The 25,878-nt window shown below is 36.6% G+C and overlaps 1 protein-coding gene across 11 annotated transcripts in view; it reads left to right on the forward strand.

Moving 5' to 3' along the window:
* The window catches only part of dmd (dystrophin), a 631,463-nt gene that overhangs the window by 50,612 nt on the left and 554,973 nt on the right, over window positions 1-25,878 (forward strand). The window contains exon 1 of one of the 11 annotated variants that reach the window (XM_066706370.1): window positions 18,198-18,405. The exons of the other annotated variants lie outside the window; for them this stretch is intronic. Coding sequence (XP_066562467.1) covers window positions 18,372-18,405 — 34 coding nt within the window. The 5' untranslated portion in view covers window positions 18,198-18,371. Of the gene's footprint in view, window positions 1-18,197; window positions 18,406-25,878 lie in introns of those variants that run through there. 11 annotated transcript variants of the gene reach the window in all.

Consider the following 25,878-nt stretch of genomic DNA (forward strand, 5'->3'; position numbering starts at 1 on the left):
TCTTTTTCTGTTGAGAGATTTGAAGCAGTAATAACGCAATTTCAACTGTCTCTTCGGCAATGCAGCTCTTGGGTTCATTATCAATAGTAAAAGATATGAGAGGGGATTTTCTGCAGCAATGTACCATGTTGCTGTGGTTATTGAATTGGGGGTGGGAGAGTAAAAAGAGACTGAGTCTGGGTTGTGCTGTAACAGGTATTTAAGTGTCATACAAGGTGTTCTCTGTCAGCTGTCAAAGTAAAGGCTTTTTAAATCCCAGAAAAGAATGTTGTTTCCGTTTTCTCTTTATATTTTCAGTATCCTTGAGCACAAATCATGATTTTTATTCACTTTCATCACTTAATATCGTATCACAGTTTCCCCCTTTTCTCCCTTTGAAGACGTGATCTATACAGTTGCGTATAAAGTCATTTTTATTAACCGACACTACAACTGTCCACAAATACATAGAGTGTGTAATAGATTTTTAATTTATAACACACTGCGGTGAAGCAGATCCCTCAGTGCTTTTAATTCTTCAGCTGGGCAGGGACACTTATGCTTTTCAAAAAGGCAATTCTCGCTAAACATTTAAACACGGTACTTGACAGATTTTATGGCGTTTCAATACTTAATCTGGGGGGATTTTTTCTCTCTCTCTCTCTCTGTTTCCAGGGGGGGTGATGGAGTGGGAAGGAATGACCCAAGTGTGATTGCCTTTGTGTGAGAGAGGGAATGAGTTTGTGGGGCAGAATTTACAGTTATTGTGCTTTATTCAGTAGAGGGCACCCTAGTTCCAGTTCTTTGTACTGTATATCATGTAACAAGCAGGGGAATTAGTTATAGGAAATCCCTTATTTAATGACTGAAATGTATTTGCCCTCACTACACATCATGAAAAGTGTCTTATTTCTTTAAATACCCCCCACCACACACTTCTAAATAATGTTCCTATTGTATTTTCCCTTTTAAAGTTCAGTACTTTTCTGTTTTTTGGCTTCTTATGCTTAAGCTACAGAGGTAACTGGTATCAAAAACACCCTTTGATTTGTAGATTTGTTTCCCACAGAGATGGAAACCTGTCATTCACTCAAAAGACAAAGTCTGTATTAATTTTCAACACAGAAAAAAAAAATAGCTGACATTTGCCTTCTTAACGCAGAATGCATTTCTGTATTGTACATTAATATCTCCCGGGGCTGAACGGATGCAGCAATGCTTGAAAGTCCTGGATGTTAGTGCTGTGTCTGTGGTGAGCCTCATTTGGACACAGAACAAAAAAAATTAGGCACAGGGATTGCAATTATTGTCTTATCTAGCAGCAAATGTCCATGTCTTCCCTGATTTGAATAAGAAATAGAAAATGAATGTCTTGTTTTGATCTGCTTCCGAGACTTAACTATCTGATTTTGTGTTCGGCCGTATCCATGTTTGCTCTGCCTTAATTTCCATAGGCACAGGGAGGCTTCTGTAAGGCAATTTTAAATGTTTGTTTCTTACTCATTATATATGGTTTGTAATACAGAAGAAAACAAGTTTGTTTTAACTTAATTCTGGACATTTCAAGTGGGGAAAAAAATATGAATTTCAACAAAACATAAAATAAAATAAAAACAATACATACATACATAAATGATGCTGCTTTTGGTTTACTCAAAGCAGAATATGGATAATATGAATAGGAGATGAAGAATAATTCTTCATATTCCAGTGTTTTAATGTTTTGCTGTTTTAAGACCGGTTTTCCAAGATAGTCAACAAAAAAGCGTCTTGATAAAGAACCCCTGTAAGCTTCACATGAATATATGTGATTTCCATCGTAATTCTAATTGCCCTCAAATGAGGAGACAGGATAATCATTACAAAGCACACTGGCAGAGGGCATTTGCATATAAATATGTAAAAACTAAAAAGGAAGGTTCCTCTATGAATTGAGGATAAAGAAGAAAAGTGTGGAAAGATATGTCCTGCTGAAGTGAATAATTTAAATGATTATATTGCTTAATTTATACAGGTTTCTATTAACCTGATTGAATGGAAAATTGATCTTGACTGCAAAGTAATTAGAATATTTTCTTTTTGCTTCTTCTGGTGAACATGTTTTAATAAAAATATTTCTATTACAGTTTATCTTTCTATAACGGTAAAACGTGAAGTACATTACCAATTTGGAATCCAATTTGAATTGTGTTGAACTTTGCTTTATTGATAAACCTTATTGATTCAGCATGTGTTGTTTTAAATGTCAACAAAATGCTTTTACTTGTTAGAAGTTAAAATAATTTGTGTTTTCATTAAGATATAAGCATTGGGTACCTGTTGCTTTTAAATTGTTACTTATTCTATTACCTTATGCATATTCACATTTCACTTCTAAATGTCCTTTGAATATCAGTTTATTGATAGGTAAATCTTGCAAGATCACAGAAGAGCATGATTTTATTCTTAAAGTGTCCTCATCATGCACGCCACAGTATCCTGCACTAGCTACATTTTTATTTTCAAAATTCCCCTAATAATCTGAATGGCTATATATAGAAAATCAGTGAGCAGTAAGGGTATCCTTTTATTGGAAGAAAGATGTATTTTTAGAGATTGTCTGAGCATGATCACATATAGCAGCTAGATTCATTCCACTGGGAATTTAGACAGGTTCAGTGCAAAGATATTATACAATCCACATCAGGCTGAACAAACCACAGATGTCTTGAGATTGGGTGGTGAAATGAACGGTTTTGGGGCTTTTAATACTCGGATATTTGACGGCTGAATCGATACATCGTTTGTTTTGTTTTTTGTGTTTGTATTTATCAATATATTGTACTGTCAAATCACTATCAATAGTTGAGACTGCAACCATATATAATATATATATATATAATTTATTTTTTCACCTTGGCAACACTTCCTAACATCTCAGAAATTTATCAATTTTTGAGTTGCTGTACAATATGCATTTTATCAATTCCATTATATTAGTCATTCGGTTACGTTACTATCGGTGAAAAGTCATTGAACTGCAGATTTACACACACACTGTGTTAACCTTGGAACTTAATTTGTGATGAAAATCCACTTCAACACAAACGTGTCACCTGCCTCAAATCATGGGCACTCTATGCACAGAACATGTTGGCCTTTTTCATTCATCTGCTGCTTTCTTAAATTATATAATGTTAAAATGTCACTGGCTTGTCAAAGATATTGATTCCCAGCAAACTATCAGTATAATTCTGGTCTTTTTTCTCACAGTGGGCGAACTGCCTACTCCACGGTAAATTAATTACATGGGCAGTGTGCCCACTGTGGGAAATAAAGGCTAGACTTTCACTGCCCACAGAGGAAAATCAGACCCTTTATCTGTATGACACATGCTGAGTTTACTGAAGAAACCATAGTGTCTGATAATAGAGAGGAGACTGATCACTGCCACTGTTGGTTGACCACATTGACTACTAAATTACTTCCTTACTTTAAACCCTTATGTCTTACGCTGTCAAATATAGGCCCACTAAACATAATTCACAAATTTGTATTGTTAGTTGTGTTATTTTTAATGTAAAAGTCTACTTTCTGGCATTAGGCTAACTGTTCTTTAAATTGTTTCTCAACAGCAGTATATAACCTGCAAACAGTTTGTACTCGGATTAGTACTGATCTAGGACTAGCTAAAATAACATTGGGTAGTCCATGCTAATTTGGGTCTGTGAAACCAGTCCTTCATCTCTGAATTCTTCTAGAATTGAACATTATATTGGTAGTGAAACATTCAATGGTGATTTTGGTATTGTAATTGTACTATAACCACTTACAAAGAATAGGAATATGTTATATATTTTTTGTTGTTTGCATATTTACATTACATTTCAGCCTTAAATAATATCGCACAACAGCAATGAAAATATAAATAAATCAATCCTGTAGAGAATGCATATTCAAATGCATAAACCTGTGATTTTCCACACCTAAATGTCTTAAGAAAATGCACCAGTGTCTACAGTTGGTCCCATTGACAATGGCTTTAAATTGACTTTTCTGAATGCATTAAATGAAATGAAGTAAATTATTATAATGTTTTTGTTTGTGTCTGGATTTGTTGTTGTTGTTGATGATTGAATGATGTTTGTGAAAAAAAAAAAAACAATTATTTGAAGCAATTTAAAAAAATAAATGATGTGGAAAAGCAAGAAAGGGTGTAAAGAGATGGTTTGCAGATATGCTACTATGAGTCTTTTCCCAGTTGTCCGCTTGGCAGCACAACTAAAGAGATGTGCAGAATATGCCCCGGTTCAGCAAGGCAACAGTCACTTTAGAGAAGGTCTCTTAGCTTTTTGGCCTTGTTTGCATACCATACATAGATACCTACTATGCCATTTCCACATGGCGTTTACCTGAAATACCAACTAATAATAGAACATTTTAAGGTGATATTGTTTTTCATGTGACGAGTAAGCATTGTAAGACTATTGTCAATATGGAGAACCACAGAAGTCAAGCTTCAGTACGTAAAACAAATCTGAAGATTCGCACAACTATAAATGTCTTTCAGAGCCCTGATGGCAAAAACTAAGAAATAAATCATATTAAAAATGTTTCAGAGATCTAAGGGTGAGCATGCTTTGACCAGGTCCTTTATCATTAGTGGTATCTGGTCTCTCAACAGACAATTCAAACAGAATGATAATAAAGCAAAATACAATATAGATCAATATCTAAAGCCTGCCATTGTGGATACAATAGGAAAGCTCCCCCCAAAATGTTTTCACTTCATGGCAAAGTTCCAGTAATCCAGTGTACCTGGCAATTTGGAGTTACTACATACACCCTTGCATTGAGACAGAACCTAAAAATAAATGTTATTGAACAAATTCCTGCTCCACAGCCCAAGCTATTGAGCTCATAGAACTTGATTTTGTGAGAGGGCATCATTCCAACTTAACTTTAGATTGACGGATTCAATGAAGATGCAACTCATCACTAAAAAACTGTGTCAAAATAACATACGTCTGCTGAATATTTAAACTCACACAGCCTCCAAAGAAATGAACATTGACCAACCTATCTTGTATAAAATCAAAGCAATGGTATGCATATCTAGTGTAATATTGTGCATATCAATATATAGCAGTGCATGGGTATGTCTGCATAGCATTGCAATATTGCTACCTTTACAATTTTCCGTCAGTGTCGGCTAATGCTATGATAAGCTGCCAATCAGTTAATATGAAAATGCTTGTACTTTATTGAGATTAGTTATTTTCAATTTACATATTCTGTCAAGGAGTGCTTAAGGGACAGATTCTTCAGTTATTTCCATGCCCTGTTTCTAATGCTTCTCATTTTCAGCTTCAGTTTTCATTTTATTTTGTTGCCTTCCCCGTTGCAGGCAGTGCTCATAGGAACTGCAAATTCATATTTTATATTGGGTAAGCAAGGTGAGACGAGTCATCTGTTGAACTGGAGTGGAGGTACCCATTAGATGTGGGTAATTGCTACTGAAGTGCCATAAAATTGTTTTTTCGAAGTTTCTGTTTCCATCACTAACAAACAGCCTAATGCTTTGGGACAGGATGACATCGTCTGCAACTGCACAGGGCGTATTGGACTGACAAAGTGAAGTTAAAGGTTAAAATTGTTCTTGTTCTAAACCAGAAAAGCTTCTATTTGAAAGACATGTTTCAGAAAAGCATTGATTTCTGTTGACAGTCTCTGACTTCTGTGGAGTCTGGGGGAGATGCATCCAAATTAAAGAGTAGCTTCAGGTACCGATGCCTAAGGTAATGGTGTAAAATAAAGACTGAGCAAAGTCATCCTATGCCTTTGGGTCCATACATTATTTGTCATCAGTTTGCCTAGTAGCAAGTTAATGGTGCAAAGCATCTACTCAAATGGCTCGGATGCCAGCTTTAATGGACGCAGCAATACTCTGGTTTGTGACCTCTATTGTTGGATTGATCATGTACTGAATTGAAATGATCTGAAAAGTAAATTGAGTGAAATAAAGTATGCACAGTACCTGTACTTTGACGTCAAATTGATATGAAACATTTTTTGGTTGATTGCCAAAGTTTTTTCAAAACTTTGAAACTCAAAGGCTCCGCAACTGATAATCATTATGCCAAGTGTGCAGAAGGGGAAAGGGGTCAAGAAAATGTTTGACTTTGAAAACAGTATATTATTTGAAAATGCACGTTCCTGAGTTCGAAACCTGCATTGCAAAGGAGGATTTTTTTTCTTAGACCTGAGATATGCAATTCATAGACAAGACGAACTGCAGTATACAAACTGTCTTTTGAATGCACAAAACTCATACATTCAAACTCAGTCATAGAAAACTGCTCTTTGTGCGTCATTGGAAGTAGCTAATTGTATAGCCCATGGAAGACAGGGACAATCTGTGTCATTACTCCCACTGCCAACCCCCTCCCCTACAATATTTGATTGCTTTTTTTCATTTTTATTCAATTCCGGCCTGTTTTTTCACAGCCCTGTCAAGGTCAGTTGAAACGTAAAGACTTATTTAGAGGTTTGCAAAGAGATGTAAATTGAATTAAATTGCAAACTGGTTTACAACCCCGAGGAATGTTGAAATGAATTAGGGAATACGAGACAGCTTTTCATGTGCTTGGCTTCTGATTACATTGTGTTTTTATATTTGTGAATTCCATCCTTATTTGTACTGTTTGTCTCTGTAAAAACAAAACCGAAAAAAAACCTTTTAAAAAATGGAAATTTTCTACGTATTGCCACTCATATGAAGATGATCTTTTCATGGATTGTGCAGCTCATTAAACGCAGATTTTTTAGTACATGTATATAGGCTAAGAAATTGACCTGACCGATAACGGCTTTCAAGATGAGACAGTATGGTCCAAGTCTTTATATTGCTCAAAATCTTTATATGTTAAAAATCTACTTCTACAGCATCAAAAGCATGTTTTTCTTTGGTTTATTTCTTTGTGGAAAATAGTTTCACTGGAACAGAGGAAATATTAGCTTTAGCTCAGTGGTACTCTACAGGTTCCAATTTACAGATAGGCTACTAATCATAACCCATATCAGATAACTTTGGATTTAAGTAATTCATAATTTAATATCATTAGCACCACATTATAGTGTGATAAACAGATTTAAGTGTGACAGATCTATATTCTATTAATAATGTAATCTTCGGCTTAACTAAAGGCCTGTTATGAGCCTTGCTTATAGTCAGTGTATAGTCCATTAAAGCATGTAGCCTTGTGCATCACCCCTTAAGATGTATAACACATTTTCTTTAATGTAAATGGAAACAGCACTGTAGTACTTTGTTGGGAGGTTTAAGTTAAATGTCCAAGGTATAATGTAGTTTTGAGAGGGTTCTCCATTTTTAATTTAAATGTTTATCGCAATCAAGAGATGAGTAACTGAGACCGCAAACTCACACAGCTGGGTAGTATTTCTATTTGGATGCTGAGGGTTATTTTTCGATAACCTTGAGATTATTTACGGTGTCGTTTTTAAAAGATGAAATAAAGAAATGTAGCTTCCACTGTCCATCTGAGATTCTGCAGTCCCATTTGGGGTACTAACCTAATTTTACAGTCAGTTAGAAGAAGAAGGTCAAGCTACTTGCCTAAGGTCAGGCAGCAATTCATTTACTTGGATAGACTTACCTCAGTATCTTGTAGCTTCATTTGATGAATCAGAGGATTTTATTTATATTGTGAGTGGCGATTAGAAGCAGCTGCATTACTCAGTGAGGTAATTAAAAGCACATCCAGCACTGTCTGTAGTCTGCAAATTATTTTGTGTTATAAAATATACCTTGAAGGTTTTTGTGCCAAGATGGAGCCATAATATCAACACATGGAAAAGCTGTGTGTGTGTGTGTGTGTGTGTGTATATGTCTAGACTTGCATTTGAAATTAAAAGCATGAGTATTTCAGTCTTTGGAGTAGTTAATCTTTGGTATCTCATTACTTCATTGAATATTACTACTCTTGAAGATTTGAAAGCAGCTTCTTACTGTATGTAAAGACCAGTTCACTTGAACATGCTTCATATTCTTACTGCTGTTTCCTAGTTTCTATATTTTATGTCCTGGGATAGTTGACAAAGCAGGGTAGTACCCAAGCTGTGACTTACCTTATCCTCATTACATTCAATTTCATAGTCTGGTGAAACCATTTATTCCCCAAAAAGTGACTCTTTGTCAGACTTTCTGAAACACACTGATAAAGATCCAAACAGGCAGGTTTTGTAAAATTAAGAGACTCAGTATACTGGTCATATAGTGCATTATAAAATGCCTAGGAATTTCCACAGCATGTTTTTTTAAAGCTTTCAGAACAAGGTCATTCTGTGGCTTTATATACTTGTAGCATTGTGCTTTGTACCCTTTGGAATATAAAGCATGCTTGAAGCCCTGGGGGAAGGTAATGTACCTCTGAAGTCATTAGGATTTGTGTTGACTCTGTTTTAAAAAGTGTAATATACTAGGTTGCAGAGAATTGTTTCGGAGGATTCAAATACAATAGTGTTTCATTGTATTAAAAGCCAGAACAAATGTGCAGTTTGACAAGTGATAACAATACGAATATTCAGCACTTTAGCGTGCCCCCACTTCTGACTAAGCACATCAAACACAAAGCTATGGGGAGTAGGACCCACATGAATGTGAGAGATGTGATTCAGCTTGGCAATTATAATAGTCTGTGGTCAAGAGGTTTTTTTACAGGGATATGTTTCAACTGTGAACAAGACAAGTAAGAATACTGAAAGGAATATATTACTTGAACGCATGAGCAAACCAAAGGATCGGTTTTGATGGTTTTGAGTATTCGAACCGCTGTGGAGTCTTAGTTGTGTGTGTGTAAAAAATATAATATAGACTTGTAGCTTACACAAGCATTACCAAAGTGCAGTAGTACAAAAATAGGAAATTAAATATAAGCATTACAAAGGTTCACTACTAGAATTAAAATAAAATATGAGGCATACATCCTAGTTCAAGAGGTAACCAGTGCAGACATGATGCAGTTAAGTGCTGAAGGGAAGGGGCATAGGACAAATAACATAAAACAATAGGAGGTCTAACAATGTTTAAGTAGGCAGGAGCATAAGGAAGCATTGTTAAATAAAGTACAAAATTACAAGAGTACTGAACAGCTCAGGAGAATAATCAGCTATATTACAAGTACAGTCTGAACAGATGTCTTGAGTAATGTCCAGAAGGTGGTCAGGGAGTCTGCTGTCCTGACTTAATTTCACCACTTAGAGGCCAGGGTTTCCGAAGGAGCAGCTGTGGAGGAAGGGGAGATAAAGTTAGTCTTCTGGTGCAGGAGGACCAGAGAGGTCTGGAGGGAGTGTAAGGAGAGATGAGGGTCTGAAGGTAGCTCGGTGCAGTCTTCTTGAGATAATGGTAGGTAAGTCTTGAACTGGATGCGAGATGAAGTCAGGGGCCAGTGAAGGGAGCAGAGTAGTGGAGTAGCGTGTGCAAATCAGGGCAGAGAGGACACCAGACAAGCAGACTGGATGAGCTGGAGCAGGCGGGTAGCTGTTGCAGGCAATCAATCAGGGTCTGGACAAGCAGCTGAGTCGAGTAGTTAGTGAGACAGGGGCAGATTCTGCATATGTTGCTCAAGAAGAATCAGCAGGATTCAGAGTGGAGATGTGCTGACAGTTGGAACAAGTAGGATCAAGGGTGACACCTAGATTCACAGTGGAAGAAGAGGGGTAGAGAGTGGTAGATTCTAGGGAAGTGAAATGGAGAGATTAGTAGAAGGTGAGGAGTAGTAGGGAAAGAAAAGGAGATCAGATTTAGAAACGTTTAGCTTGAGTTAATGTGAGTGCATTCAGGAAGAAATAGACAGAAGAAATGTGAGAGGCAATGTGGGGGTCAGAAAAGGGAAAGGATCTTGGCATCGTTTGCAAAGAAATGATAGGAGAATCGGTGGGAGAGCAGGTGTAGAGAGAAAACAGATGGTGGCCCAGGACAGAGCCTTGGAGCACACCTGTTAGAAGAGGTTGCATTGTGGATGAAAATCTGTGCCGTGCCACTTGGTAGGTCATTGAGGTTGGAGGAGAACCAGGCGAGAGCAGTTCTAGAGAAACCAAGGTCGGCAAGAGAGGAGAGGAGGATGGAGTGATTGAGTGTGTTGAAGGCTGCGGAGGAGGAGAGGGAGGCTGCCCGAGCAAAGTTGAGGGAGTCAGTGACTACTAGGAGACCAGTTTCAGTGGAGTGGGTAGTGCGGAAGCTGGATTGCAGGAGGGAGGCGGGGATGGTAATTCTGAAGAGGGTCGAGGGTGGGTTTTTTGAGGAGTGGAATCTCAGAAGCTTGATTGAAAGCAGAGGGGAAAGAAACCATAAGGAGTGAGTAGTTGAGGAGGGAGGAGATGAAGGGGAGTAGATCAGGAGCAGTCATCTGGAGGAGGTGAGTGCGTAGGGGATCAAGAGTCAAGAGAGCTCAGAGTCGGAAATAGGCGAGAGACTAAAAAGGAGGTAGACCTAGGGAGGATAGGGGGAGAAGTGAGGTTTTTGAAGAGTTTGCGGATATCAGCGATTTTAGAGGAGAATTAGGAGGCTAAACCATACGCAGAGCTCAAAGAAGAAGGAGGAAAGGGGGGAGAATAAAGTTGTAATAAAGTGTAGTAAAGTTTGCAGGGGTTATTGGTAGAGGATTCAAAGAGTGATTGAAAGTCGGATTTTTGGGAAAGGAGGAGAATATAATCGTGATGATTTATCCATCACCATGATTATTGTCCATGGACATACTAATAGGACTGCATGTACCTTGTTGTTTACGCATGCTAGTCTAACATATTGTATAAAAAAATATGAAGAAATGGTTGTGTTCCCTTGTGGCAAAAATCTTTGAGTTTTATTCCTGTCTGGTTTGTGGATGAGAAAATGGGTTTTACATTCACATATCTCCTTTCATCAAATCTAAGGTTCTCAAAATGCTTCACAGTAATGTCCCATCTGAATCTGCAGTTATTCTCGGAGAGGCAGACATCTTTAGAGTAGGGGTTAGAATGTGGATTAAAGCTGACATTTCTTATTATCACCAGTACATTCCCTGCAGATTTTTCCAATTCTTATTTTTTATTTTATATTTGTATTTATTTATTTATGTATGTATGTATGTATGTATGTATGTATGTATGTATGTATGTATGTATGTATGTATGTATTATGTATTTATTACAAAGCTTTCATGAAACACTAAATTAAAATGTATTCTGGATAGAGAAAAGCATTAAGCTGGCACTTCATCTTTACCTGTATCGCTAAAGATCTGACATGTATCAAAGGCAATGCAGCAACAGCCGTAACCTGGTTTAAAAGCACAGACAAAAGTGCTGCCAATCTACCAGTATGTCTCTATTAACCTTTCATGAGTGCTCACTGTTACATATTATATTTATTTAGTTATAATAATAATTCATATTTATTTTAACAGATTTGCTTGTGATTATTATTATTATTATTATTATTATTATTATTATTATTAATAGAGAAATCTCAATATCAAACTGAGATGTCTCTATTGTTGAATGGCATTGTGTAATATTGGGAAAGCTAATTTCCCATTCAGATTGGGGGCATAATGACAGCACTGTTATTCATGGTTTAGGTCACCTGCACCCAGAATGTAATGAGCCATATTTGAGAAGCTTCCTGTGCAAAAATTAATCAGAGCCTTCGCACGCTTCGGTCTTGTCAGTTTTGCCACAAATGGCTTTTTGTCCCCTTCATCAGGGGTACAGTAGGAGACTGACATTTCACAGCATTTTAACTACTTTTTTATTTTGTGTATTAGTTTGTAATCTTCTAATTGCAAAACTGAGGAATGGAGGTTTTATGGGATTTAAATCATGCATGCTTTATTATTCAAGTCTGAAAGCAGTAGTTATTATAGTCTCTCATTCAAATGTAAAATCCAGGTATTTCATAGTTGAGTCTTTCTTTTTTATTATTTAATACAATCTCATTCAGGAAGTGAGAAAAGTGTTGCCAAAGCATGTCTCAGAATAACATTCAAATGTTTACATAGAAAGTTGTTGTGTAAGAGTCATGCCATAAAGATTGCTGGTTGTTTATGTAAAGAAAATAAAGTTTTATAGGAAAGAGAGTAATCACAGGGGGTGATTTTTATCAGTTGGAGAATACTGTAAAGGCATAATTTAAAATTGTTACATACATAAAGTAAGCTGTCTTTAATTACTCTCTATCTGCTTCCCATTCTGTAAGCGTACAGGAAAGATAAATTGTTATTATAAGAATAATAACCAACTGTGACCAATTTTAAGGTGGAAATTAAAATAAAAAAAACATAAAAAAAACAGTTTCACTAATTTTTCTATAAATATATTCTTACTTTACATTCATTAAAATGTGATCCCCCTTGATTGGTTCCTCAGTAGCTGTTGATGGTGTATTATTAGTGAGAGCCACTGTTGCTGGGATGGACAGGATTTTATAAGTGATATTTCACTGCAGGCTTAATGGCATTTACAAGCTAATTAGTTTAGCAGTCAGAATGCTAATAAAGCCACCTTTGACCAATGCATGGATATAAAAGTAACTTTATTAAGCACAGGAAAGATTTCCAAGTGAGAGGGTTTTTTATTTTTAGTGTCTCTGTGTGCGTTTTTCCCCCTGAGCTCCTCCAGTTAGGCTAATTTCTGGAACTGTGTGCAATGTTTTAATACTCAAAATATTACAACCAGGCACTTAGTACTGCTTGATCAAAAAAAAAAAAAAATAGAAAAAGAAAAAAGCTTTTGGGCTGTTTTCCATCAATCATGTGAATGTTTCAGTGAAAATGTATATTTTTTTCTTGCATTTGCATCTGATTAAGTGACTAATCTAGTTCCAGTTTTCAGTGTAATACTGCCTTCATAAATTATAAATAAGCAGTCTTTAGCTGATGCAGCATTTCTGACTTATCAAAAATGTTATATTATACCCAGAGAAGTGCTTTAAAACCAGCTTTGATTTTGATGCTCTTGGAAAGCATCCAGAATGTTTAATGAAGATCCTTGAACTCACGGAGAGATGCTCTGTGTTTTCCTTTCCAAGATAAAACCACAACAGACATTCTGTGGCTGAGCACAACACCACTATGGGGTTCAAGGCTGGACTAAAGAAGGCTTCTAAAGAGCGGTGGCCTACAGCTGCTCATTTGCTGGGCTCTGTTGCAAACTTTGTGCCTGTGACATAATATACATTATGCAAGGTTCTGCACAGGCTCTCAGAGCAGTGTCTAGGCCCTGAGTGTCTGCCTGGTAATGGTTAGATTTGTGATGGAATTTTATATCACAGTTATTGGTTTTCATTTATTTGGCAAGCCTAGTGGAAAATTAAACTCATGTTTATCTTATGCAGCATTTATAAGCACCTTGTAAATAGTTTGTCCTGTAGTAAAGTTCAGTGGTTTTATGGCTGTTATGGTGTTGCCGTTTCATAGTTTTACCTAAATATCCACTCATCCACTTTCACTAACAGCTTTAACCAGTACAGACATGATGAACCAGAGTCGAACTGGGCAGACAAAGGGTGCCAGGTAAGTACTGGATGAGATGCCAGTCCATCACAGGGAAGCAGAAATACATGCACACATGCACACACACCACACTGATAACCATTTCCAGATTTTAATTTTATGATTTTTCCATTTAAAAATAAAATAAACCTTTTATAAGATTTTTAAAGGCATTTTCTTTTTTGTATTTTTCAGGACATTTTTGCCAAGAAATACTATTACTAATGCAGCTGCTGGTAATAGCAATGTAATGATAATTACAGAGCACTCCACAATATATCAGTTTCTTCCTTTTGCTTTGTGGGAGTCAAGGAAAGCCAGTGGAAATCTGAATTCATGCCGTTTAGAAAACCACATTATCAATGTACCTTACCTAAATCAGATCATCTGCAAACATTTTTGCTTCAATCAAATTTTGAAAGTTATATAAAGTTAAAATATATTTCCCAACTCTCGCCTAGACAAATGAGTATAATTAGCATTTCCAAAACGGGGAGAAAATTCCAGGCCCGGGTTTTTGGAGTTTAAAATTGATTTTAAAAGATTAATTCACAGGCATATAAATAGAAAAAATAAGCAATATGGAAACAAAAATAACTAAATAAAATAACTTTTGCAATGGCACTTCTCTCTCTCTCTCTCTCTCTCTCTCAAATGCAATTATACAATGCTTTCAGCACAGCATGCGAGCCACGGCACCTTGCAGGCGCGCCTCACCCTGTCACACGCTGTTGGACACATAAAACATATTAGTTGACTGAACTCCTGAGTTTTCCCCCCTTATTTTATTCATTAAACTAGAACCCCTGGCCATATCAACAAGTTAATACTAAATAAGTAAAATAATAAACGGCTTTTTTGTGTCTGTATTTTATGTGGAGCTGAAATCAAACACAAACTCAGTTATACTGCATTATCCATCCATCCATCTTCAAAACCGCTTATCCGGTGAGAGTTGCGGGGAAGGCGTAGCTGATCCCGGGAGGCATAGGGCGCAAGGCAGGAATGCACCCAGGACGGGACACCAGTACTGCATTATTATTATTATTACTATTATTATTATTATTTATGAATTTACATAGTTATTATGTATTGATCATTTGTATAATCTGAAGTGACCTTGTAGAGCCCCCAGCTGTTTGCAATACCTTGTTTGGATACTTTTTGCATTTGGCTGCTTGGCCATTTACTTCTTATAGGAAGTAGAACCAAACCAAGCTTGGATCGGAACATTTTTCTTGAACTCCTCGTATTTTGCAATAGTGCTCAATTATATCGTAGGAAAAGATTGAAGTGGGAATGTTCATTCAGTAACCTGTTGGCAAAGTTTAGCGAATGAACATTACCGCTTCAGTCTTCTCACTGAATGAAACTTACACAAACTATCCAAGAGTTTGTGCGTATGATTGATTTTTTTCCCATCAACCCTGGTTTTATACCTATGCCAAAATCGTCCAGGTTGCCCGGGTTTTCGGTGCCCCCGTTCCCCGGGCTGGAAACACTAAGTATAATTCATTAGATTAATTTGCGTATTAACTTTATTTTAACTTGAATGAATGAATTCAAATATTCTAAGTAATGAGTTTGATCAAATTACTGACTATGAATGAATCTCAAAGGGGACAGAGCTGCTTTGAACTGCCATGTAATTATTGGTAATTGTTTTTAGTTATGTATATGTCACATTTAATTTGTTATTAATTTACATTGCATGTGTTGCAAATTCAATCTATATTTTCTCAACTTTATTAATGTCACTTCAGTGTCAGTCAAATCCATATTTTTTTTTTATCCAAACCCTTCCCAGTTTTAATCCATGCAGAAGAAAATTACCCTCCATACATAGACTTTTGACCACGTTATTTTTTTCATCAGATTTCTTGATCACACAGTGAAAACAAAAACTACTGAATTCAGTCCTGGACTCTTTTGAGATTCAATAGCAGTATCTCAATAATGTTGTCATGTCTTTGTCAGTGATTTCTATCTTTTGGGATTTACATGATTTGACATATAATTAATCCATCAGATTGATATTTGATTTGTTCCCTTTACAGAAAATGTATTATGAAAGATAAAGTCCTAATAATGTTTTTGGGAAAAAAATTGTTCTGTTTTAGTGACAAACGTCACACTCTGTACTCATATAGGCAGAACTACAGTCGGGGGAAAAATAGTCACTGTGAGCAAGTTGCATCTGAACATGGAAACAATGGAAATAACCAAAAATAATGTTCATTATTTGAAGCTCTTACAAGGCATTGTCACTTTGTTTTACTGTACCATATTTTAAAAATGTACATGTATCTGTTCTTGTAGAGTGCCTGTAATGCTTATGATTTGCATCCTTTCACAAACTGAGAACAGTACATAAGATGTCAGTCATGCCCAGTGCAGGCCTACCCTGGCCTACTCCTTTACTATGGAGTGGTTGTGTCAGTGTAGCCTGTTTCTGACCTGTATACTCCCTTCTTTTTAGCTCACTCTTTTCCAAGAAGAACTGCAGATTGTTTTCTGAATTGTGTATAACACATCTTACCCTGAGGGACTTTAAGGTTATGCCTCAGTATTACTTCAGCACTATGAACATTTTCTGTGAGATAAATACATCCTGAAATACACACACATGTATATGTATACATAAAAGATGGGAAGATGAGAATAATAAACATTGCTGGTGTGACCTGGAAAAGGGATGGAAGCAAGTGGAAATATCTTGGGGAAGCCTTAATGTAGTAGTGGATTAATATAGGCTAATAATATAATAATAATATGTATTTATATATAGATATTGATATTTTTAAATCAGTCCAAACCAGCTTCTAGCTCCTGTTTATCCACAGGGAACTGATAGATAGAAGGAAAAACGAGTCCAATACACCCAAAATGTAAATTGTAATACATCTACATTTTGCTATCTTTCCCTATAATGTGGAAATATTGATGTTTTAATATGTTTCTATTAGGTTAGGTGGAGTTGATATGCAACTCATGATGGAATAATCAAAATGTGCGGGTATATATATATATATATATATAATTCTTTTTTTTGTGTGTGTGATAACCACAGCATCTCCAGGGCAACTATTATTAACTTATGGAAACCAAACTTATTAGGAATATGGTTATAATAATCAGTCATGTCAGAATGCCTCTGCCTGTCTGCAGCTGTGTCTGGCAATATGCTGGAAGTCTCGGAAAGCAGCGGCTTTTGTTGGCGATCAAGATCGATATCGGCAGGAATTTATACATTTCTAAAATCTACCTGAGAATTATTAGTATGGTTACTTATCTTGATTTATTTATTTCAAGCATCAACTTGAAGACAACCTACCTCTTTTCACCTTGGTAGGATGTGTATTCATTTTTATATTGCATTTTACACAAGACCGCAAAAAGACTCAAAATGCATTTTAATAATGTGATTTTGAATATCAGTCAGTCCTGGATGTTTGGGGTGAACAATATTCCTGGTAACAGTTTGACAATAATATAAGCCCACAGTGCAGTCTGTGTGTTTTTAATTTAATTTAATTTGTATTCATTAATTTATTTATTTATGTCTCAGTGTCTAGGAATGGGGAAGGAGTTTATACAAGATGTAAAGGAAATGTTTAAAAAATGTGTCTTATGGATTTTAATTAAGGCGTGATCACTGCAATGTGTAAAAAAATCTGTTGTGAAAAATTAGACAGCTTTTATGTAATTTGTTCCTGTGGTGGATATTTTTAGCACCTGCTGTTAATTATTTTATTGTATTTCATTTATGTATATTTTTTCTATTATCCTGATTTATAGAAGTTGAGCTTATTTTCCAGTTATTAAGAAACAAGCCTGCACAGGCTTCATATGGGCGCAGAGTGAGTTCACTTTTTGATCCTATAGGATTCAGTCCATTTTGTGCTTGTAGTCTGCAGACATGACAGGTGTACTGTGTTATGAAGCAGGCTGATAATGAGGGATCCTCTGCCTGAACTGTGAAAGGCTAATAGATTATTTATCATCCTTTTGTTATCCCAAAAAACAAACACAAAACCTCATCCTGCAGAGTTCGTGCAACAAAATTGCACTCATTAACATCTTGCTGGAAAAGCTAATGCTCACTTGATTGTTCATCTTGAAAACAAATACACAGCTAAGAGTTTCACTTTTGGTCAATTTGAACTCCCCTGGCTTTGTGTCATTGCCACATATTGCAGCTTAACACAAGTCTGATTCCTTTTGATGGAAAACAGGCTTCAATCTTTCATGCAACCGATTTCTGGACACTTTGTTCATTGCAAAGTCCTCTGATATACACAGCTCGGAGACTGAGTTTTTACTGTTGGAGGGAGATGTTTGAAAGAGCATTCCTGAGTTTGACTATGATTTAATGTCTCTCTTGGGCAGCTGGTGTGTTTAACTCAAATTAATTTCTTATGTGAGTTTTAGTTTTGCAAGTGCAGCCATATATGTACAGCCCATGGGCTGGCCTGCTGCAGGGAGCTGCATTGTTTTAAGGCAAGGGATGTTTATTGCTTCTGCGCTGGGCCTGGAATTCGAAACATCTAGGGGCCTCTAGCAGACGCAACAGTCTCTGGCATCAGTGGGTTTTTCTGCTCGCTGAAAAACCCGGATAAGTCCTCCCCTTTCACTCTGCTCCTTATTCAAAGAGAGTTAGCTTCTTCCAGAAGTTACAAGAAGAAACCTGGAGTGGAGTTTTGCAACTACAGCTGACTTGGGGATCCAGGGCCGGAGTCAGGGTGCATAAACAATCTACCACACGGTTAACCGCCACGACTTTTAGATGTGACATCTGCTTTTTGGCAGCCTTCTTATTTTTATTGAAAACCTTGGGCCATATCCAGGCTCTTCCTGTTTCAAATGCTTTGTTATGAGGATGAAGTGGAAGAATTGTGTAAGTACAGTTTATGAACATGCTGCAAAGTTTTGACTGAAGGGTGTCTCTGTTTTTTTATTTTAGAAGAGTTTCAGATGAAAATGTAAAAAGCTTGAAATAAAATTTGATTCCATATTTAATCTTGAATCCTAGATACGTGTTTATATTAAACTCCTCAGTTGTAGCATAGAAAGAATGTATCAGTTATGGTATTGAATAGCTTTATGACATTCTGTAATAAAACAGTGATTTATTGTTTGGTAATGTTCATGTAAAGTATATATATTTCTGTACGCATAGCTGTTTCCCTGTTTTTTCCTTCCCTGAACCCGTAGGCTCACAATACTGCAAAGAGATGTCTTTTATGCACAGCTTTTTAAACTATTGGTTGAGCTTGGTCTCTAACCTAAAGACATTAGCTGGAGCAATGATCTAGACTGTGTTTTGTGAAAAGCAAAGTGTTGAAGCTAAACAGGATATCAACCTTGCAACTTCTAACCCAAAAAAAGGAAAAGATTGCAAATCCTTGATAGATGTATTCACCTCCAAAAATGACATTTTGCACTTGAATCCAAAAAAGCAAGGTCAGTATTAAATGAAAAAAAGCCTTAGCAACAGAGCCGTAGAGCAGACGCAGACAGTCGGGGATGCTAGTGACGGGGAGACTAAGCTCCTCTTCTGTGATGCACCTAGTCGTATCCATGGTGACACACCCTCTCTAGAAGCAGCCTTTTATGCTGTCTCACCGTGTGCTGCTCCACCGGTCCTTCCTGATAATGCTCATAGACTGGCTCCAAAGTAATTGACAGCTGAAACAGTGGGTTGTGATGTCAGATCCTCTAAGAATCGGGGGTAGAGCTGGCTTCTTCCAGCCCTGGTCAGACACCAGGAGATGTCACATTAAAGTGTGCAGTACTGTGATGTTGAAAGGTGGTGTCTGTTTCCATTTTTTGTTCCAGTTAGTTGCTGTGTTAATGAAGGTCCTGTTTAATGGCTAGGATACACAAGAGAACTGTGCTGAGATCAAAAACAAAGAAACGTTGGTATAAACAAAATCCCAATGTTTAAAACTATGTAAGGAAAATACCAGTTTTAGTCTTAGTTGAATCTTTTTTAGTTTGAGCTGTTTTCATGCATTGTCTCACAAGGCGTTTAAGCTTAAAGAAAGTTTAAAATGTATAAGTTGCTTTATAACTGTATATATATTGTAGCTTTTTAGGCTAAATAACAAATAATGAGAGCAAATCATCGGTGTAAGCAACAGTTTTTATTCTCAGGCAACTTTTTTAACTTGGTCTCTCTAAACTACTTCCACCTGGTGGGAACTTGGGCACCCCGATTAGATCTCCTTGTCCCCTGTGACTGGCTGGCCCCAATCTCTGCGCCCCCTCCCCATTCCCGTGTAGGATTAACCTTCGACCCCGGAAACTACAGTACTTCCCCTTAATTATCAGATGCCCAAATGATCTGTCCTAGGCCCCAAACACAACAAACTGACACACACACACACACATACTGCAGTCCCTCCGTTCCACACAACAGCCTCAGATATATATTAATTAATATGATTTATAAAGTACATAAAACCAGCTGGATAGCTTCAAGGCTTACAATAATATTTGAACATGCTTCCTTGAGCTCATGTCATCTGAGGCAAACAGTGGTCTCAGACGAGCGATGCTCTAGTGCAGTCAGAGTCAGGTCAGAGTTAAAAACAAATGACTGTAAGAACATTGCCTGACACAGGATTTTTTTAATGCTGCTTCTACATTATTTATCGGAACAATGTTCCAATTGCTTTAAGAAGATAGTATTTCTGTGCTTTTCCTGTCAAAACAAATCTGGGTGAGTATAAGATGCTTTTTATGTTGAAATACGGTGAGATGAGTTTAGAGAGTTTAATGCAGTGGAGAACTTGTAACTTTCTGGCTAGGCTCTGTTACCACATATGGTGCGCAGTTTAAGTGTCTCTGGTGCTAAAAGGTTATTGCAGCACTGTTAGCATTCCAGACGAGTGAAAGCAGAAAACCCCTATCTGTTTTATATGAAAGATAAAGAAATATGCCAAACTAATGGTGGGTAGGATTGCCCACGGTCCAAGTGTTTACAATGTAGCATTGAATGATGCTATTTAATACACAATTTCCTGTTGCACTTGCTATAATATAAAGTAAAATAAAAAGCCAATATACCAAGAATGTTTCAATACTTACAAACTAAACCAAAAATAAAATAAAATAGTGTTGTATATTCGTCTGCTTGGGACAAAATGTATTTTCTATGGGGAACAACTTATACCTCATTCCATACAGAATGTCTGTCATATGCCTCATGACCATGTTTGACTTATGGGAGGTATTCTAGTAATTTAAATGTAGTTTTTTTCTTTCCTAGTATCTTTATAATGGAAATTGATGTCCAAGCAGTATAATATAATGCACATACTGTGCACCACACAAAATAGAGTTTGAATATGTTATGTTACAGTGAACTTTGAATCCAGTTTGAACTAGTCCCAAATCAAGGTATTTTCTCCTTAGTAATAACATTTGTATTTTATTTATTTTGGATAAGTGTGTTTGTCATAAATGTATTGCACATTTTGGACTGCAAACAAAAACATAAAACTACATTCACTTTGTGTTTTTATCTTTCCTGCTCCACCAGGCCAGATTCCTCCATGAAGTAAAATAAATACCAGACAAAACAACAATAAACAGCAGCCATTTCAACAGTCCCTGTCAGGTTGCATTGCTGTTTCAGTAGGCTAATGCAATTGGGGAATATTCTATTCAGAAAGTTATGTAATTGGCCATTGTTACTAAAGACTTTTGAGTTGTATTTCTAAATGTTTGCACTAGTTCTGGGATACTGGAGAATCAGAAGCTTTTCAGGAGTATGAGAATCTGCCAATTCTGTAGTTCTCTTAAAATCTGTTTTTATCTAAACTGCAGAGTAGTGTGGGTGATGGAGGCATTTAAGCAATTCCAGACATACAGCATAGGCATGTAGAGAGAATGTGCTATCAAAAGCAAAAGGGAGAAAACACAGCACAACAAAAACAAACCACAACAGGGAGATTATTGACCTTGAGTCATTTGTTACTCCAACATATTTTTTCCCATTGAATTTGGATTAAAAAGCAAGATTTCTCAGAAAGCCTCTCTGTTCTGTCAATGCAGCTGGTTCATGCATGAATTGTGTATTTAAAAAAAATAAAAATAAAAATAAATATGAAGGTTGAGGGCTGCAGTGTGGGAAAATAAGAAGTCCATTTACTCCATTGAAGCCAGTTTCCCCGATTTAACTTTTTTCTTTTTGCATAGGGAATTAATAACTTTACTGCTTTGTGGTAGTATTGATCAGACTGTACAGTATTTAGATAAGATGAAAACCATCAGGACTCCAAGTCAATATTTCCTAATTGTTTCCATTCTTAAAAAAAAGTACTGTCTTGTGCTTGACAAAATAGTTGCTGGAGCATTGAGGTCAATAAGCAAATTGTGGTCTCTTGGTGATGTTTTTTTTATGTGCCAGGATGTGGTAGATTAGTTTGTGGGCAGGGTTTACAGGCCATGTGGTAATGCAGTTAAATTTATTCCTGTCTGCAGTGAATTGGAAACTGCTGAGGGAATATGACTGAGATTATTTTTACAATTATCATGAGGCAGAAGAAGGTCAAGGTCAACTTGAAAGACAAAACTGCTACAAAATAAAAAACAAGCTAACATACTGTAAACAACAAACAACAGCAGACAACATCATCTAAAAGTATACTTTATACAAATACATGGTAGGGTGGTTATTGGTTGAATAAAGTATTTCTCTGCTCATAAGGATATACCTAAATTAAAGAACATACTGATTAAGGGAAAGTCTGTTCTCAAGAGGGATGTTCGTCTTGCAACATGAGAGGCTTGCAATGGTACTGCCTACACTGCACCTCAGTTGAACTGACTAGTGCAGCAGAGAGTTTTTCAAGGAGCACTGTAAAGAGGGGCAGGGGGTAACATGCATTGCTACTTACTATAGAGCATGTGTCTCTGACTTTCCTTCTGCTCCATGTCTGCAGAGTACACTGCCAACATCAATATTTATATAAGCCTGTTCATTTTAAGAATGCCATGGCGGAATAAACCACCGCATGCTGTAAAATAGCAGGTCAGGTTCCTACATACAGCTTTACAGATCGAGCCTTTCAGCCCTGGAGATTGCCCAGTGGTCTGCCGTACACTTGCGTCTTGGGCACAATTAGGATTGCGGGCAGGAAGGCTGTGGTTGTATTCCTGTGTGTGGATTTGCCTTGAATGGACCCAATTTGCCTGTCACGCAGCAAGGCGTATATCTGTTCATGATTTATTTTGTTATTTTTATTTTGTTTCTTTTTCATTCTCATTTGTTTTTGGAAAATAGTCTTGTCGTTTACAAGCATGGCACTTCCATCCTCTTCTGTTGGTCTTACACTAGAAAACTAATTCTGTGATATATGTCTCTCTGTTTGCCAACTATGAGCTGCCAATTTACAATGTCATAGATTTTTTTGTATTTATTTAGCTCATTTGTTTCAATTTTGAGATGAAAACACCAGTTCCATCACAAAACTATTAAGACATTGATAGCACACACAAAAGCAATATTCTGCTCTTTGTAACTGTAGAGCATTTACATTAATACATTGATAAAGTAACTGAAAGCAAAGCATCCCTGTTTATCTACAGAGATAGATACAGATAAGCAGTTCTGTGGCTTGTTCTCACATTATAAAGGAGGCAAACCTGTACCTAACCAAAACACTCTGATAAAATGTAGTTCATTGCATTTTTGTGTTAAATTGCTCGATGCAGAAGTAAAAAAAATCCTGAAAAGCACCTTTGTTTGAACATCAGAAAGCCTTTAATGAACGTCAGAGTTCTGCTGTGAGGAAAGATAATAGCAGGCTGGGGGTTGTGCACTGCATGGTGCCAGGAATACAGGAAGCTACTAGAGGGCCTTGGCCGCTGTCCAGTCTTTCAGGGACAGTCCTGATTAAAGTCGTCTTGTCCTTGCCTTCTAAATCCTAAGGCCAGTGTCCTGAATTATGAACATCTATAACGACTGTGAGTCCCAGTACCCAATTCACTGGCAGTTTCATAATCTGTCTCTGCTGAGCCCATTTACAATTGAAGCTCCATCAATGTCCCAGACAGGGACCTTGTTGCTTCACCATAGAATGAGACCCAAAATGAGACACAACAGATATTGTACTTGATATGACATGTTAAATGAATGTTTATATAACCATATATATAACCATAATAAAGCAATAGTTAAACATCTTACATTTCTTCAACAGTGTGTATAGAAATTAGATTTTTAGATACATTGTTCTGCATATATATCAATATATGGTATACACTGCCCAAAATCACAGTGTAATTAAAGAACAAAGATAAAATATGATGTTTTATATTAATACATTAGCTAGATTTATCAACAAAATTACTTCTGGAAAAAACAGATCTAGGACTTCCGTCTCCAGCTTGTCAGTAGAGGCAATTTTGTGGATTTGAGTACTGATATCACAGTATTTCCCATGCATTTACTAATGATTTAGTATGCATAATTTGCCTGAGATTAAATCACTTCCTGCAATAAGCAGCCCTGGCTTTTGATGGAGTTCACAGTTGTCCCCTGAGTCTGAATCGGTTCTTGCCGTTTGCCATGAAGGGTTACACCCTGGATGTTTGGAATCATTAGAGCTGACGTCTTCCCCCCCAAGAGTCAGAAACATGATGGCATAGTTATCTTGACCTTTCAGTGTGTTAAATCAAGTTGTGGTCCTTGATGAACATTTCCACTCTGACATAAAGATTGGTTTACACGCTTTCATCTGAAATTGCCATTCCGTTGACATTTTTACTATTTCTTTACCATTCAATTTTGTGTTTGCCCTTGTAACTGCAGTTAATGGAATTAATACTTCACTTTCCTTGGTCGACGGAGTGCTAAGGTTGCATTTCTTGAAATACATATTCTTTTTACATATATTTTTTTTTATGATGAAATCAAGTCTAAAATGCTGTATAGCTGACCAGTTTAAAAGCTATTTTGATGGTAAAATGAATTAATTTATAAAGTTAATATGAACATATTTAAGGTAATCAATCAAACAGACAATTATAATAATGTACTAAGAAGAAAATATGAAAATGGATATGGTTTAATCTGAATAATGCATCAAGTAAATAAACAGCAAAATAAAACAACACACAAATAAATGTGCTTCCCCCTGCAAAAGCTATACCAAGCAAAAAAAATACTGTTTTACCAGATCACAGTTTCTTCTAAATCAATGTTTTGTGAGTCGCACATCAGACACTCACAGCAAATGTAAAGAAGATTGCAAACACATTTTCTGTGCTCTGTCACAAGATTGGTGGAAATTGTTATGCAAGGACTGCAGTGTTTGTAGTTCTGAATTAAGAACTGTGACTATGGAACAGTGTGCCAAAAATATGGGAAAATATATCAGTGAATTAACTCAGAAATCCCGAAAGAATTAGGTTTGTCAATGTTTGGTATTTATTGAGGCATTATCAGACTCTGATAAACAGTGAAACAGTAGTCAAGATATGACTAAGAAACTGTAACCATAAAACAATTCCAACCTTTAGCAGTTTTCTTAATTTACAATAACCATCAGCTTAATTCCTGAACCATTGTCATGCGGTTGACAAACCTATAGACAACAGAGACCCACAATCTGTGAGTATAGCAACATTGTTAAGGTCACAGTTTGACATATTTCCGTATGTGTGTGTATGTATGTATGCATGCATGTGTATATTTATAAAATATGAATTCATTATCTGGGTAAGAAACTTTGAGTGTCAAGACATTGCTCAAAATAATTATGCATGTGAACTTATTTTCTATCGTGGGAATTGGGAAAATTATTATAATTGTGATTTACAGTTCATAGCTTGTCATTGAAAGTTGGATGGTAGGATCAACTGCGCAGTCTAAGTAAGTAAGGTTTGAAGAGGCACCAGAAGTCAATCACCACAGGGGAGCAAAGGAGGGGAATGAGTGGTCAAGGGAGTGAGGGGAGGCTACCATACATAGTCCAGCAGTAGATGGGTGGGGAGGAAGAGGGGGGAGATATGGAGACAAAGATCTTGATCTGGTTTACAGACATTTTAACACCATTTTACGGTGTTCCCCGTCAGTACATGACCCATTTGTTGTGTAGAGCTGATTACAATGAGATAAGGTGGTCACCCTGGATAAGTTGTAAGTCACCCTGGATAAGGGCGTCTGCCAAGAAATAATAATAATAATAATAAGGTGCAATACTACATTGCAGAGTGTTGATTACTCAATTTTGCGTTAGTGAAAATAAAATTGCATTGTTACATCTCTACTGCTCTGTGACTTTGAAAGTGAAATTTATTTGTGGCACCATAGCTTTATAAGATTGTCTGATGGGCAGAGAATAATTGTAGGAATCCT

The sequence above is a fragment of the Amia ocellicauda genome, chromosome 6 (genome assembly GCF_036373705.1).
Source record: "Amia ocellicauda isolate fAmiCal2 chromosome 6, fAmiCal2.hap1, whole genome shotgun sequence".
Classification (NCBI taxonomy): Eukaryota; Metazoa; Chordata; class Actinopteri; order Amiiformes; family Amiidae; genus Amia; species Amia ocellicauda.